General features: G+C 38.8%; 1 protein-coding gene across 6 annotated transcripts in view; it reads right to left on the reverse strand.

Moving 5' to 3' along the window:
• rtel1 (regulator of telomere elongation helicase 1) overlaps positions 1-17318 on the reverse strand; it is a 110538-nt gene that overhangs the window by 76558 nt on the left and 16662 nt on the right. For all 6 annotated transcript variants that reach the window (XM_068000560.1, XM_068000562.1, XM_068000558.1 and 3 more), the window contains exons 5-9: positions 14972-15053; positions 11166-11226; positions 3408-3483; positions 1462-1546; positions 203-268 (exon numbers count right to left, since the gene is read on the reverse strand). In XM_068000560.1, coding sequence (XP_067856661.1) covers positions 203-268; positions 1462-1546; positions 3408-3483; positions 11166-11226; positions 14972-15053 — 370 coding nt within the window. The remainder of the gene's footprint in view (positions 1-202; positions 269-1461; positions 1547-3407; positions 3484-11165; positions 11227-14971; positions 15054-17318) is intronic.

Consider the following 17318-nt stretch of genomic DNA (forward strand, 5'->3'; position numbering starts at 1 on the left):
TTTAGAAACTACTGACAATACACAACTCTTCAGTGCACTTTTACAGTTCTGATAAGACTGATCGATTTCAAATCACTATATTTAACATGAAACTTAAATTTATATACATATAACCATTTTAAAATTACAAATATTGAGAAATGCTTTCGTTTAAGGGCTAATACCCCTACAAAACAATTGTACTGCCACAAAAAATACTTACCACATTGTGCGCTTCATCAAAAATAACTATAGTGCCACGTAGGTCTATATTGTGAGCTCTGCGACTCTAGGAAAAAAATGTAGTCAACTAAATAGAAAAATAAGTAGCTATCTTAAATAAACAACTTAATAACTAACTGTGATACACAACAAGCTAGCTACAAAAACTTACAATTATCAAATTGAATTGCTATCTTGTTTTAATGTTTGCGTGAAAGACAAGAAATTTAACTAACACAGACGAAGGGTTAACTAGACAGTGGACTTACCAAACTTTTTAAGGAAGGTGGGCCATGGGCCTCCCAGTGAACTTTGAACCTTACACCTTACAACACCACAGATGGGTTTACTCAACTGGGCATCATCAGGCTCCTGGGATTTCCAACAAGAATTCAGCCCCTTCCTGATTTGATGCAATTTTACATGTCAAAGATTTAACTGCTTGTACCAGGGCAATCTCAACACTTAGATCTCAAAACTGGCTGCAAAACTGCCATTTATTTGCAATTTATAGCCTCTGAAAACTCAATTTTTTTTGGAACTTACTCCCACCTCCAAAATAAGCTATAGAAAGCAGAAGAAGAAAGTTTTAAAGCCATAAAAGGGTTAAATAGACAGATTGAGTTATTAGACAGAAAAAGCAAAAATTAAAGTTGAAATACATGTGCCTACATTACAACAGTGATTATATTTCAAAAGTACTTAATTGGCTGTGAAGTGCTTTGGAATGTTCTGAGGATGTGAAAGGCACTATGCAAATGCAATTCTTTTTTCCTTCAAGTTAAAGTAATACAACATGAGGGTGGTGGGGGGTAAGAGAGATAGAGTAAATTAAGGTAAAATGGATGCTGATGAACAAAATTAAAATGCTTTATTATGTAGTGTGCTTTAGGTGTTTATTTTTATATTTCACAGTTAATAAAAACAGTAACAAAAGCTAAATTTTGACATTTGAGTAAATTGTATTGGTTTAATATCAGTATCTGTTTAAGCATTATAACATGCGAGTTGGAAGCTTAACTGTCTGGCACAGAGAGAAAGTAATTTCTCTGGACCTGTTGGCAGTTTAAACATTAATAAGGCTTTTGGACTGAACACTCTAGATGAGACACTTTTGGACAGTTCACTGAAACATATCGTGTTCTGCTGCTATAATTCAGAATCTATGAGCTTCTAATGTATCAATACATCCTACCATGGTAACCCATGACAAATGACAAGAGTTAACCTGCTGATAGTAAAGGAAATGCTCTTCATTACCTTTGGATCAAGTAAATAGTTGTATGGCATGAAGATTATTTCAGCATTCTGCTTCAGCGCTCGAGACAAATAATAAGGACAAACCCTGTTCAAAACACACAAAGATAAGAAAGAGCACTGTTCAATGAAGAAATTCAAATTAATGAAGGAATGTATTTGACACTTACTGTCAAACACGTTTATAAATAGCCGTAAGGAGTCAAAATGCTGACACACCCTGTGTACTCGTCACTTTTCTGGTTCTAGAAACACATACCTGTCAGAATACATTACAGTGGCTGACTCAGTTTTTTTCTTGAAACTGTATTCTGGAGGTTTACTAATTTGGTAATATGACACTCAAATTTGCCTGAGGATCAAGTGCTTTCTTATATTGGAGTTTAGAATTATGTCCATCATTCTGATAACCTTCACTTCTGGCAATTATTGATTACAGGCTATTAAAAGGTCCACACACTATACTTTCAGGCTTGACATCTTAATGTTCTGACAACTGAGAATATTTTGGGGGCTTTCCTCAAATTTATTTTAAATCATTTACATTTTCGCACACCATGTCCAAGCATTAAAAACATGACCAATTACTTCAGCCACCCTCAACATTTGTACAAGTGTTGGTGAGTGTCAGTTACATCCTTAGAACAAAGTTAAAATATTCCAACATCAACATCTTCTTTCAGTGGAAATTTATAACCCTTGTACTTTTATGGCACACTAGTACTGTAAGTGACTGATATTATAGTGGATGGTTCCCCATACTGCAATGGGTCAACAACAACATTTATAAAGCCATTCTCCTCTTACAAGCAACATTTTCTCCTTACAAGCAACATATGAACATCTTGTTATTTGATTAAGATTTCAAGGAAAATGCAAATAACAGATTTCAGTCAAACATGGCACTAATTACCCTTCACCATACTGTATTTAAAACATTGAGGAATTAATTTAGTTCCTTTCCTAAAGCATGCTAAACATTATTCCCTGCAGCTATGCTTCTTAAATCCATTCTACCTATTCCCCTCCTTCCCAACCAATTTTCATTTATCTGATCTGGAAAGCGCTGTGTGACGTTTTTCCAATGCTAAGAGTGTTAGATAAATGGTAAGTTGTTCCTCTTGCTGTTATAAGCTATTTAATTTGTCCAAAGCTACCTGTAATTATTTGTTAACACCATTATAAGATGTGAAAAAGATGCTAAAAGCCTCTGCATTTCCTTCCAGTTAACCAAAATTCAAAATCCCTTTAAACTAAATTTAAGTTAAACAGGAATCCAAGAATAGATGCTAAATGTAAGTGTTTATTGGCTAAGAATAAAATAATTTGTTGCTTGTCTCAAAATGCCTTTTTGGGTGGGGGGATAGCAAGGAGAAACAGGTCACAAATATTCATCAATCTATATAATGCAATGTGAAGTAAAGCCAGCAATAAACAAAAATAATTTTCTGAAAATGTGCAAACCACATTAGTAAATGGTTTGATTCGGCTACTTAAAAAGCAATCTTATATCCTAATTAAGATGTACTCAAAAAAAATCTTCTTGACCTGATCAATCCCAAATAGCTGCCAAGAACACAATTCCAGCATGTTGTTGGGAAGAACACAATTCCAGCTTTTTTTTCCATGTTTTACAATCTTAAGATGCTTCATAATCATTGGTAGCTGTTCACTTGTGAACTGTTGCTGTTTTATGAATATATTTGAATTAATCAGGTGCACGTGTGACATACACTTTTCATATGTGATACTTTCAAGTGATGGACACATTAGACAGGATTGCTTTATAAGGACAGCCGATAAAAAGGAGTGCTGTTTTGCCTCATCTACCCACCCGTTCTCCAGAAGTGAAAGGACCCTGTGCTAACATACTCTGCAATCCAGTATTCAGAGAAACTCTTTTGAAAAGGAACATTTTAAAAACATTTGTTGCCATTTACAAACTATACCTGTGTTTGTTGCCATTTTTAACAAGATCTTCTACATCAAGAATGGACTCTGTAATTTCTTTTTCAGTGCTCTTTTCTGAAATAACAGATACAGTCTGAGAAATCCAGAAGGGAGATGCACATTACACAAATCATACTGGGCCAGAATTCGTTGTCAGAATAACTGCAAAGCTAATAGCACTCACCGTTACTTATGGTAAAAGGTACAGCAACTTCTGGTGAAGAACAGATGCATGTTTAAATGTGAATATCCAAAAGTTGCTGTCCGAGGTGCGCTGGTCCGCCATTAGCTTTGCGAAAATGACATCTCCCCCTTGCCCCATTTTTTGCCCATTAAACTCGCCACAGAAAGTCTTGACATTACAAGCACAAGTACCCTTTTAATGACATGTTAAGTGTTAATGACCATGAATCAACCTCGTTAATTCTCCCTCCTTCTCAGTCCTTACTGTGTTTATTTCCCAATCCTTAAATCTCATTGCTTGTCGTATTCACTCAGGTCCCGGATACCCTGATTCCCTCACCACAATGTTATCAATTCGCACTTTCAGCAACTTTGTGGGCAAAAATGTTTTGAACTGAAGGGTGCAAAGGCAGGTCTAACTAACGGCAGATGCCGCCAGATGCCCTGCTACAGCAAATTCTGGTCCATTATTGTGGTTTAACAAACGGTAGGCTAAAACTGTAGTTACTAAACGGTAGTTACTAAACTAAGTCTTTATACCTTGAGATAAACAAATTGAATTGAGGATTTTCCCCCCTTATTTTGAAAAAGCAGACGATGAGGTACAAAATGATATAGCGTAAGTGTAGAGATGCACAAGTTACAGAAATTCCAGCTCACCTGTTCTAATATGAGTGGAATTACATAAACTAGATACAAATGGAAGACAAAACGATGGAACTTTATATTTACAACATAACCTAAGAGGTTAACTATGTTTAGATGATTTACTTTAATTTATAAATTGAGATATTTAAATATGAAGTTTTAATTTAATTTTCTGGCCATAGGGTTTAACTACTTTCTTTGAGCTTGACCTGTTCACTGAATGTGCAATATTTCAGCACAATTTACCCCCTCAATTTTCAATTAGTCAATTAGATCTATGCAATCAAGTGCAAAAATTTTTCAGATAGTTTAGTAAAAATATCAAACTTTGTAGATTCAATAAAACTTCCTTTGCCAGCTACCCCCTCATTTTAATACTCAATTTTATCTTACGGCAGCTAGAATACAAAGGGGAGGAAGTTATGCTTCAGTTGTACAGAGTTTTGGTCAGACCCCATCTGGAATACTGCGTTCAGTTTAGGGCACTGCAACTCGGGAAGGATATATTGGCCTTAGAGGGCATATAGCACAGATTCACCAGAATGATACTAGGGTTTAAAGGATTACAGTTGCATAAACTTACTTTATATTAGTTTAGAAGGTTGAGGAGTAATCTAATTGAGATGTTTAAAATGATAAAAGGATTCGACAGGATACAGAGAAACTATTTCCCCCGGTGGGAGAATCCAGTACAAGGAGGCACAATCTTAAAATTAGAGCTTGACCATTTAGGAGTGAAATCAGAAGGCACTTTTTCACACAAAGGGTAGTGGAAATCTGTAATTCCCTCCCCCAAAAGATTGTAGATGCTGGGACAATTGAAATTTTCAAGACTGAGATCGATAGATTTTTATTAGGTAAGGGTATCAAGGGATATGAATCAAAGGCGGTTAAATTCATTTCAGCTGCAGATCAGCCATGATTTAACTGAATGGCAAAATGGGCTTGAGGGGCTGAATGGCCTAGTCCTGTTCCTATGTTCTTAATACTCAAACCATTCATGAAATACAGCAGCATAATAAACAAAAAGCAAAAAACTGCAGAAGCTGGAAATCTGACACAAAAACAAAATGCCAGAAACACTCAGCAGGAAAGAACAGACAACTTAAAGTTTCAGGTATATACCCGTCTTCAAAACCAAAAAATAAAAAGGACAGGCATATTAATATCAGAACATGGTGAGGCAAAAATGTTATTTTTTTTATAGAAATGAAAAACCCAGAAAGGAATCATGAGTGGTTCCACGGGTCTTCTCAGTCAAGTAAATACAAAAGCGTTATAACACTAAAGAAACAAAGAGGATATTAGAGGAACAGAACAAAGGGACGGACGGACGCACGCACGCACACAGAATGACCACTTGTTTGTGAAAAAGAGATGGTTAAATGGCAGGTGATATTAGTATGAGACAATTGAATACATAATGAGAGAAATCAAAGAAATTCAAGACATCCATGAGACACAGAGAACATGTGAATAGCTGAGACAACGGGAGATAAGGCAGGTAAAAATGGAAACACAAAAAACTGGCAAAGTGGAGCAGGCTCCAGAGGCCCAGGAGCCTGGGAGAAGATAAAAGTATGTTGACACCAAGGTTCCAGACTGTCCTGCCAGCACAGAGTTTTGACGGACGGTCCTCATCCCAAGCACCAACCCATTCCCTCCCACCTTCTGGGAAACACCAGTATATCCATCCCACATCATCAGCACTTCCTGCTGGAGAGAAAGTGGGAGCGATAGTTAAGGTCTGAAGTTATCAAAGTCAATATTAAGAATTCTGCCAACCTCTGGACTTATCAGAATGATATGGTGCAGTTCCTTAAGCTTGCATTAAGCTTCACTAGAAGGCCAAAGACAGTGAGGCCAGAATAACAGCAGAACAGCTAATTAAAGTGGCAAGTGACAAAGAGCTTGTGGTCGTCCTTGTAGATGTAAGGTAGGTATCCGGCAGAGGGGTCACCACATCTGTGCTTGCTCACGCCAATGTACAGGCACCACACCATGAGCAGAAAATGTAGTATACTAGGCTGGAGAGTGTAAATTGCTCTCTCACCCAGGAGTGTTTGGGGCCCTGGACAGTGGTGTGGGAGGAGATGAATGGGCAGGTGCTGCATCTCCTGCGCTTGCATGAAAAGCTAACAGGGAAAGGAGAATAGGTGGTAGGGGTGGATGAAGAGTGAACCAGTGACACTAAGGGACCAGTCCCTTCAAAAAGTACAAAGGGGATGCGTATAGTGGTGGGATCATATTGGAGGTATTGGAAATGGCAGATAGTTTGCCAAATATGGATGCCTGTGGAACAGAATCATAGAAAGTTACGGCACAGAAGGAGGCCATTTGGCCCATCGTGTCCGTGCCGGCAAAAAAGAGCTATCCAGCCTAATCCCACTTTCCAGCACTTGGTCCACAGCCTACTCTTGCTCCTATTTTCTATGTATCTATGTATGTGGTGGGGGGGGGGCTGCTGAGATCAGGATCATGGAAAATGGGACAGGCCCTTGGCTGAGGAAAAAGGAGGATATTTCGAAAGCTGTAGTGTGCATTTTTATTCTCTGAGGCACCTGCGTAGCTGAAACCTGCTCTGTTTTGCCAGCTTTTTCATGCTTCCATTTCTATCTGCCTTACACTCCACCACCTCAGCTATTCACACACACTCTGTGTTTCACTTCATTTCTCTCAGTGTGCCTCCTATTGTCTCATGTTATCGCATCCGCCAGTTAAATAGCTCCTGTTTTCCTTGATAATTTAATTTTGTAGTTTCTCTTTGCCTTCCTAAGTGTTTTTTTTAAACTTCTTTCCTAACATTTTCGTACTCATTTTTGTCATCCTCCTTTGTTGTCTATGTACTTAGTGTAAAAGCAGGAAATATTTATTTTGACTTCTTTAAACCTTGAAGCCATAGTGTCTTCTTGCTTTCAAGCCTTTTAATCAGTTTTTTTTAAAAATCAGAATAAGTCCTATTTAGCAGAAGATTTTCAGATGAACAGATGCAGCTGATTATTTAATATGTTCTTAGTAGCATTTTCCATACTACTTTTGTTTTGTGAATATTATTCAGTGAGAAAACCGACTCAAGGAAACTTCTCAGTAATTCAAATGAAAATGCAGCTCAAGAATCAAGTATTTTACAGGCCATTCCATTTCTCGTGTATGCACACGTGTGTGTGTTTTCCTCCCCTACCCCTTTTCCTGTTCCTTTTTACATGCTGTTCATTAGTTTCTTTAATGCTTTTGTTCATTACTTGACTGAGATGATCTGAGACATCATTCCTCTCAGGGTTTTTTCTTAAATGTACATATTTTCCACTCTCCTTGTTCTGGTTATATTAATGCACCTGTCTGCCTCTCATTTTTCAGTTTTAAAGGAAATTCCACACCCAAAACATTAACTAGCCTGTTCTCTCCTGATCTGCTGAGTGTTCTCAACATTTTCTATTTTTGTACAACAGCAAAACGTTGTGTGGAAAAGTTCACTGCTGCAATAAAAATCTTATACATCTCAAAGGCTTTAAGATGTGTAGCACTTTCTAATTCTTGAGCTGCATTTACATTTGAATTATTGAAAAGATTCCTTGAGTCGGTTTTCTCACTGAACAATATTCACAAAACAAAAGTATGGAAAATGCTACTGAGAACATATTACATAATCAGCTGCATCTATTATGCAGCAGTGATGCTGTTCATCTAAAAATCTTCTGCTAAATATAGAGTCAGGACTTCTTCTGATTTTTTTTTTAAATTGATCAAAAGGCTTGAAAGCAAGAAGACTATGGCTTCAAGGTTTAAAGAAATCAAAATAAATATCTCTTGCTTTTACACCAAGTAATAGACAATAAAGGAGAGGATGACAAAAGGGAATACGGAAAGGTTAGGAAAGTTTAAAAAAAACTATTAGGACAGCATAGAGAAACTACAAAATTAAATTATAAAGGAATATAAAAAGAAATAGTAAAGTATTCTACAGACACATAAATAACAAAAGAAAAATCAGGATAGGAATAGGATCACTCAGGGTACACATGATAAACTCACAGGTAATGAAAGCGAAATGGCAGAAATATTAAAAAATGACTTTGCCTCAGTATTTACCAGGGAGACTAACAAGGTGGGCATGATATTAAAAGACGATATCAAAAAAGATATAATGACATTTAAAGTAGAAAGGGGGGAGATAATTGATAAAACTCATCAAACTTAGCGAGGATAAAGTTGGGATGGATAGAATCCGTGCATATTAAAAAAGTTAGGGAAGAGATAGCAGAGGCACTATTACATATATATATAAAAATTCATTAGAAAAGGGAATAGTGCCAGAGGACTGGCGGACAGCTAATGCGATTCCTATGTTTAAAAAGGGAGATAGAAACAATCAAGGGAACTATAGACCAATTAGCTCAACATTGATGGTAGGAAAGATAATGGAATCCTTACTCAAAGATGTAATACAAAAACATCTAGAAACCGAAAATATAAAGAATAGTCAGCACGGATTTCAAAAGGGAAGGTCATGCTTGACCAACCTTATTGAATTCTTTGAAGAAGTAACAGAAAGGGTGGACAAGGGTAATGTAGTAGATGTAATATATTTGGAATTTCAAAAGGTCGTCAATAAGGTACCGCATAGTAGACTCATGACTAAGGTCAGAACATGTGGAGTCAGGGGATAAGTAGTAGAATGGATAGCAAGCTGGCTACAAAACAGAGAGCAGGAAGTTACTCAGACTGGCAAAAGGTGGGAAGTGGTGTTCCACAAGGATAGGTACTGGGACCACTGTCGTTCACCACTTACAAATAATTTGGACTCGGGAATTGGAAGTACAATTTCAAAATTTGGGGACGACATTGAATTGGGGCGTATAGTTAATATCGAGGAGGACTGCGACAAAATACAGGAAGACATTAATACACTCGCAGAATGGGCGTTTAATTGGCAAATGAATTTTAATATAGATAAGTGCGAGGTATGACATTTTGGTAGGAAGAATAAGGGGGCCACATATTGCTTGCATAATAAGAGTCTAAATGGGGTAGAGGAGCAGAGGGATCTGGGCGTACAGATACACAAATCACAAAGTAGTGACAGTTTAATAAGGCCGTAAAAATACAAACCAAGCACTGGAGTTCGTTGCTAGATGGATAGAATTGAAAAGCAGAGAAGTTATGTTAAACTTGTATAGAAACTTGGTTAGACTACACTTGGGAGTACTGTGAACAGTTCTGGTCTCCATATTATAAAAAGGATATAGAGGCAATGGAGAAAGTGCAAAACATATTTACTAGGATGATACCAGAAACGAGAGGTTATACCCATCAGGAAAAATTGAACAGGCTGGGGCTCTTTTCCCTAGAAAAGAGAAGACTGAGGATTGACCGGAGATTATGAATGGGTTTGATTGGGTGAACGTGGAGGAGATGTTTCCACTCGAGAGGAAGACCAGAACTAGGAGGCATAAATATAAGATCAATAATAAACCCAACAGGAAATTCAGGAGAAACTTCTTTACTCAGAGAGTGGTTGGAATGTGGAACTCACTACCACAAAGTGTAGTTGAGGCGACTAGCATAGATGCATTTAAGAGGAACCTAGATAAATACATGAGGGAGAAAGGAATAGGTTATGCTAATAGGAGTAGATGAAGTAGGGAGGGAGGAGGCTGGTGTGGGGCGTAAACACAGCAATGGACCTGTTGAACCGAATGGCCTGTTTTGGTGCTGTACATTTTATGTAATTTTATGTAATTCTGTATTAGAGGAAGGATTAACAAAATTGTACTATTCCATGAACCCTTTGGGAAAGGAAACTAATTAAAACAGAATCTCAACTAATTGCCTGTGGCAATTTTCAAATTAAACTGTACAAATTGCAAGGCAAATCAAATTTTAGGTGACCACGACTGGCAGGGTCACATATTGATTGAATTAATGATGAAAACCTGTAGTTTTATCTACCAATAGCAAAGGGCAGCCTATAACTTATCACTGGAAGCCATGTAATTATGTCTAATTGTCTTGCAGCCTTCTCTGGTAATACTGTTATGGACAAAGCTTCAAGTTCATTTATCCTACCAATTTTAAGGAAAGACATGAGGGTAATTTGGCATACAGGCTTTTGCTATGTGTTTGTCAACAAATATAGTTATTCAACAATTCACACTTCTATATCACTCCTCATATAAAGCAAGATCTCTGAAAGCAGCTTATAAAAAGGCAGAGATAACATGGTGATCACTGAGCAGAAAGGAAAGAAGGAAAAATGGAAATGTCAGAGGTGGAAAGAAACAGACAAAGATAAGAACTCTGAAGGCAGGGAAGGAGGGAGATAGCAATGCAGAGGACTCTAGAAAGGATGTTCCAGAGGGCAGGAGCGCAATAGCTGAATGAGCAGTCACAGAGGCAGTGGGGTACGGGAGTAACGGAGCGTGTATGCAGGAGGGTATGGCTGAAGAGAGTGGAGGAAGGCTACGAAGGGATTTGAAAGTGAGGAAGCCAATTCGTTGTAGCACAGGGAGTCTGTTGGGATTTGCAAGGACAGGGATGATGTGAGTGCAGGATTGTGGGCAGGTTAGGACATGAAGATGAGCTGTAATTTATAGAGTGTGGAGACAAATAGGTCAGCTAGGAGAGTAAGCACTAAAGAAATTAAGCCTCTGGGTCATAAAAGCATGGACTTGGATTTCAGCAGCTAGTCGATGGGAGAGAGATGGGGCAAAGTTGTCAATGTTATGGAGTTGAAGAAATCGATCCCAGTAACAGAATCAATATAGGAAATGAAGCTCAGCTCAAAGTTGAACAGCAGCTGAGGTTGCTGCTCCAGACTTGGCCTGAGGTGGCAGCTCTGAGGGTTAAACCAGCTATGAGCAGTTTTTAATGATAGAGAATGCAGACTGTACAATCTCACTATTAGAAGTCATGTATTCAGCTCTTACCCTCAACATTGTTATAGAAGTGGCAAGTGCGTGTGGATGTTTTTGCTCGACACATGTGGACCTGAAAAATAAAACAAGTCTCAAGTTAATATATTCTGTGCATGAAAATACTATACTATCCTTTTCTTGAGCTATGGGAATTAGCAATTTCTTTTCTACAGAAACATTTGAAAATTCCATTAAATTTCCATGCTTTTAGTTCTAACCCAGGGGTACAGAGGTCAGTTATAATACCCCAACAGCTGTCCTGGCTAAAAGCAACTAAATTAGCACACAGCAGGGTACAAATCTGGAAACTTCCCGGTCAGTATAAATCAAATACTCACTGAACCATCAAGTAATCCATGCCTTTTAATGTATCAGCAATTTTAAATAGAATGCGAACAGAGAAAACCCATTAGCTACAACTAACTGTGTTAGACTCCACAATGGGAAACTCAAATTTGAATCCCAGTTCTGGCTGGTATTCACTCTTGGGTTTTCTCTGCGGAAGCACAAGTAGACTAATTCTGATATTAGGAAAACAAACGGCAGGCTGAATGAAGGAAAAAATGTGAACCTGATTCTTCTTGAGGGCCTCATATTGTACAAAACTGTTTTGCAGAACACAATTTTTTGAAATTAGGTTTGCTAAAATAAAGTCACACCTACTAGTAACAAGAGGTTAAAAAGTCTATCTGTAGGACTGTGGAAAACCATAAAGGCCACATTAATGTAGAAATACGTGAACAGTTACTTGACCATAAAAAGAGAACAGCATGATGGGTATTTGACCAATGTTAACTCCTTGACACCCATACATAGGGTAGCTACAATTTCACACACACTCACAGAAAGACACAATTGTCCTTAGTACGTTGATAATTAAGTTGGCTGTCCAGATGCTTGGTACTGTCTGGCCTCCCCCCACCTCCCCCATACAGATAAGGGTATTGATGGCTTATAATATAATGAGAATACAGTTCTTGAGAGGCCATGTAGCCTTGATTCTGACTTCAGCCCTGTGATTAACCAGCTTTGGAATTAGGGAGGGAGTCACGCTGAAGGAACATTCTGTGGGATAGAGATAAGGATACAGCCTTTAGTCGTTTTCTGTAACTTAGCCCGCGCTTTGTAACTAAGGCAGGATTGTGAAATGTATGTATACGTGTCCCACTTGTGATTGGCTCTTGGGAACTGTCAGTTAAGCTAATGCTCTCGCCGTAATGGTATAACTATGCAACGCACTGAATGTTAGATTGCTTGTTCTGTTGGACTTGACAGACTCTGGTGGGAGTCACTGTCAAGGCAATAAGACCAAGTCCTGCACGCAGAATAAAGCTTCCGTTTAACTCTGTAGGTGTATTCGACTCAGTGATTGCTGAACCAGACGGAGGGTAAAAGAATCCAGTTTATCAGGACTTAGTAGCACATCAAATCAGCACACTACTTTTGCATCTTTTGAATCGGGGCATGAATTCACCCAGTCTGATTGAACGAGTCTCTTTTCTCTGCTGACTTAAGGCACCTGCATGAAATGGGTATGGGCATTGCCAGCTCTTAATGGACACAGCTGCACAATACAAAATTATTCTTGAACCAAAAATCTTACTAAGAAGCTATAAGGATGGGCAGTGTAGGAAACAAATGCTGCACTGTGCAATAGGGAATGCTCTTCTCAAATAGAGGTTACAACACACTGTTGGGGCAGAGTAGAGGGAGTTTTATTTCAAACCTGACTTGAAAATACTTGTTTCTGACAGTATGTACCAAGAATGGAAAAGTGTTCCCTTCCTCAACACCAATAACACACATTTCGATAAACACAAAAAATAATCTAAATTTTAGTTTATAATATTTAAAAATTCATGGTGACCAACAGAATTAGTTATAAAGGACAAATGCTAGGTTACAATAAAAGACGCACACTGAAGATTAACAGCTAGGAAATGTAGTCAGTTTCCAAAGATGTTTGCAGTGGCAATTCATGCAACTCTATATAAAAAGCTACACTACACACAACACAAGGATAGTACTCTCCAGAGAACAAGGACATTAGCCCTCAAATCCTAATGAGATTTTGCCCAATTTTTACAATAACAATTTACAAAAGTCAAAACAGAATATTTTGTGTATGACATAGCATACCTACACATTTATAAACACTGCTCCTGTAATTTATGATCCCTGTACTTTTTCAATAAGAATTTCATGAAGCTTATGGGATTGTTGCTATTACAATTAGTCAGGTGGCTTTAAAGAATGTTATACAGTCAACATTCACTACACAGGAAAATACTTTACATTTTACGTAGTATAATGACATAGAATGTACAGTACAGAAACTGGCCATTTGGCCCAACAAGTCCATGCCGTGTTTATGCTCCACATGAGCCTCCTCCCTCCCTACTTCATCTAACCCTATCAGCATATCCTTCTATTCTTTTCTCCCTCGTGTGTTTATCTAGTTTCCCCTTAAATACATCTATGCTAGTTGCCTCAACTACTCGTGGTAGCGAGTTCCACATTCCAACCACTCTCTGGGTAAAGAAGTTGCTCATAAATTCCCTATTGGATTTATTAGTGACTATCTTATATTTATGGCCCCTAGTTCTGGTCTCCCCCACAAGTGGAAACATCTTCTCTACGTCTACCCTATCAAACACTTCCATAATTTTAAAGACCTCTCTATCAGGTCACCCCTCAGTCTTCTCTTTTCCAGAGAAAAGAGTCCCAGTCCGCTCAATCTTTCCTGATAGGTATAACCTCTCAGTTCTGGTATCACCGTAGTAAATTTTCTTTGCATCTTCTCCTCTGCCTCTATATCCTTTTTATAATATGGTGACCAGAACTTTGCACAGTACTCAAAGTGTGGTCTAACCAAGGTGCTATACAAGTTCAACATAACTTCTTTGCTTTTCAATTCTATCCCTCTAGAAATGAACCAGTGCTTGGTTTGCTTTTTTTAAAATGGACTTATTAACCTGCGTCGCTACTTTTAGCGATTTGTGTATCTGTACCCCCCAGATCCATCTGCTCCTCTACCCCATTTAGTCTATTATCCAAGTAGTATGTGGCCTCCTTTTTCTTCCTACCAAAATGTAATACCTCACACTTATATTGAAATTCATTTTCCAATTACACGCCCATTCTGCAAGTTTATTAATATCTTCCTGTATTTGATCACAGTCCTCCTTGTTATTAACTAAACCACCCAATTCGACATCATCTGCAAATTTTCAAATTGTACTTCTGATTCCCGAGTCCAAATCATTTATGTAAATGGTGAACAACAGTGGTCCCAGCATCGATCCTTGTGGAACACCACTTCCCACCTTTTGCCAGTCTGAGTAACTACCTTTAACCCTTACTCTCTGTTTTCCGTTTTGTAGCCAGCTTGCCATCCATTCTGCTACTTGTCCCCCAACTCCACATGCTCTGACCTTAGTCATGAGTCTACTATGCAATAATCACCGATCAATTTTGCATTCTGGTAGATTTTGGCAATTATCTTCAATTATTTCTGATTCACACCAACACACTTTAACAAATTGATTTATTCAAACTTTTTAAAATAATGCTTTTAAAATGATTTTATCTTTTTTCTCATCTCTCCTAATTTTGATGTTCTAATGTTTTATCACAAATCAGTTGGTTCCTCCTTGCTATTTGCAAGGTAAAAGCAGAAGGAGAACAAAAATGCAAAGCAAGGACCATAACTAGGGAAGATGACATGAGAGAAATAATTTAAACACAAGTCAGAAAAATGTGACAAATTAAGTAATATCGGAAAAAAAAGTAAAGGACTCTTGTAGATGCTTTTTTACCTTTACATGATTGCTTTCCTGTTTCATTACTTCAGGATGGATACAGAGCTGCTCTCTCGACCCAAGAACACACATCTTCGGTCTACACGGTTAAAGTGAGTGAAATAAGAAGTGTCATTGCAACGATTTCACCATTAATTGTAACTACTGAGTCTGTATTTTCCACCGCACAGTATCTGCAAACGTTTATAAACTATAATTCTGAATACTATAAACAAGAACATAAGTTGCAGAGTGTGAATGTGAAGTACTGCAAGGTGAAGAAATACAGGTTCAATCGCCCACACAGTGCCAGATGTCATCCAACATCACCTTAACCTATGACACAAATTGCAACATGAAAACCAAGGAGAGGAAAGAAGCAACCAATTAAAGGTAATTCTTTTGATGACTAATAGCATCAACTGCAATGCAACTGGAAACTTGTCAGTCTTGTACGCTCAGGAGGGCCCCACTTTCTTTAAAAAAAGTATTTTTTTAAAAATGATTAACCTTTGCCTGCCCTTAAACTGTCAGATGCAGAATAGTTCACAGTAGCCTCGTGCAATAGAAATTGAATGCTACAACATAATCTGCTACCAGTTTACATTGATCCTTTGGAATGCATATTATTTCTAAGGTCAAACAAAAAGTTCAGAACATCAGATCATTGAATTTTCAGTTACAGAAAATTCCCAGTTAGTTTTCAATAAAAAAGTACAAACATTTAAATGAAGGGTATTTTGACAAGGCAAGGTTTTGAAAGTTCACAATTACAATTTCTATAGTGCAGATAAAGATGCTATGTAAAAAAACTGTTGCAATTGTCAATTAAATAACAATTATTAACAGTGCAAATATTGTTTACACAGCAACAACTTGCATTTATGTAGCACCTTTAACGTAGTATAACATCCCAAGGCGCTTCACAGGAATGTCAAACAAAATTTGATACTGAGCCACATAAGGAAATATTAGGACAGGTGAAAGAGGTAGGTTTTAAGGAGCACCTTAAGGAGGAGAAAGAGGTAGAGAGGCCGAGAAGTTTAGGGAGGGAATTCCAGAGTTTAGGGCCTAGGCAGCTGAAGACACGGCCACCAATGGTGGAACGATTAAAATCAGGGATGCGCAAGAGGCAAGAACTGGAGGAGCACAGTGATCTCGGAGGGTTGTAGGGCTGGAGGAGGTTACAGAGATAGGGAGGGGCAAGGCCATGGAGAAATTTGAAAACAGGGATGAGAATTTTAAAAATCAAGGCATTCCCGGACCAGGAGCCAATGCAGGTCAGCGAGCACAGGGATGATGGGAGAACGGGACTTGGTGAGAGTTAAGATACAGGCAGCAGAATTCTGGATGAGCTCAAGTTTATGGAGAGTGAAAGATGGGAGGCCAGCCAGGAGAGCATTGGAATAGTCGAGGTAACATAGGCATGGATGAGGGATTCAGCAGCAGATGAGCTGAGGCAGGGGCAGAGACGGGCGACGTTACGGAGGTAGAAGTAGGCAGGCTTGGCGATGGAGCGGATATGTGGATGGAAGCACATCTCAGTCAAATAGGACAACAAGGTTGTGAACGGTCTGGTTCAGCCTCAGACAGTAGCCAGGGAGAGGGATGGAGTCGGTGGCTAAGGAATGGAGTTTGTAGAGGGGACCAACGACAATGGCTTCGGTCTTCCCAATACTTAGTTGGAGGAAATTTTTGCTCCTCCAGCACTGGATGTCGGACAAGCAGTGTGCTAAATGAGAAACAGTGCAGAGGTCGAGAGAGGTGGTGGTGAGGTAGAGCTGGGTTTCATCAGCGTACCTGTGGAACCTGACATTGTGTTTTCGGATGATGTCGGCGAGGGGCAGCATGTAGATGAGAAATAGGAGGGGGCCAAGGATAGATCCTTGGGGGACTCGAGGTAACGGTGTGGGAGCGGGAAGAGAAGCCATTGCAGGTGATTGTCTGGCTACGACTGGATAGATGAGAATGGAACCAGGAGAGTGCAGTCCCACCCTGCTGGACGACGGAGGAGAGGTGTTGGAGGAGGATGGTGTGGTCAACCATGTCAAAGACTGCAGTCAGGTCGAGAAGGATGAGGAGGGATAGTTTACCATGGTCACAGTCACATAGGATGTCATTTGTGACTTTGCTAAAGGCCGTTTCAGTACTGTGGCTGAGGCGGAAACCTGATTGGAGGGATTCAAACGTGAAGTTGTGGGAAAGATGGGCATGGATTTGGGAGGCGAGAACACGTTCAAGGACTAGAGAGGAAAGAGAAGTTGGAGATGGGGCGGTAGTTTGCAAGGACAGAGAAGTCTCGGGTTTTTTTTTAAACACACTCAAGTGTGTTTGCTAAAAAAAAACTAGCCAGTAATTTTTCCCT

This window comes from Heptranchias perlo, chromosome 19 (genome assembly GCF_035084215.1).
Source record: "Heptranchias perlo isolate sHepPer1 chromosome 19, sHepPer1.hap1, whole genome shotgun sequence".
Taxonomy (NCBI): Eukaryota; Metazoa; Chordata; class Chondrichthyes; order Hexanchiformes; family Hexanchidae; genus Heptranchias; species Heptranchias perlo.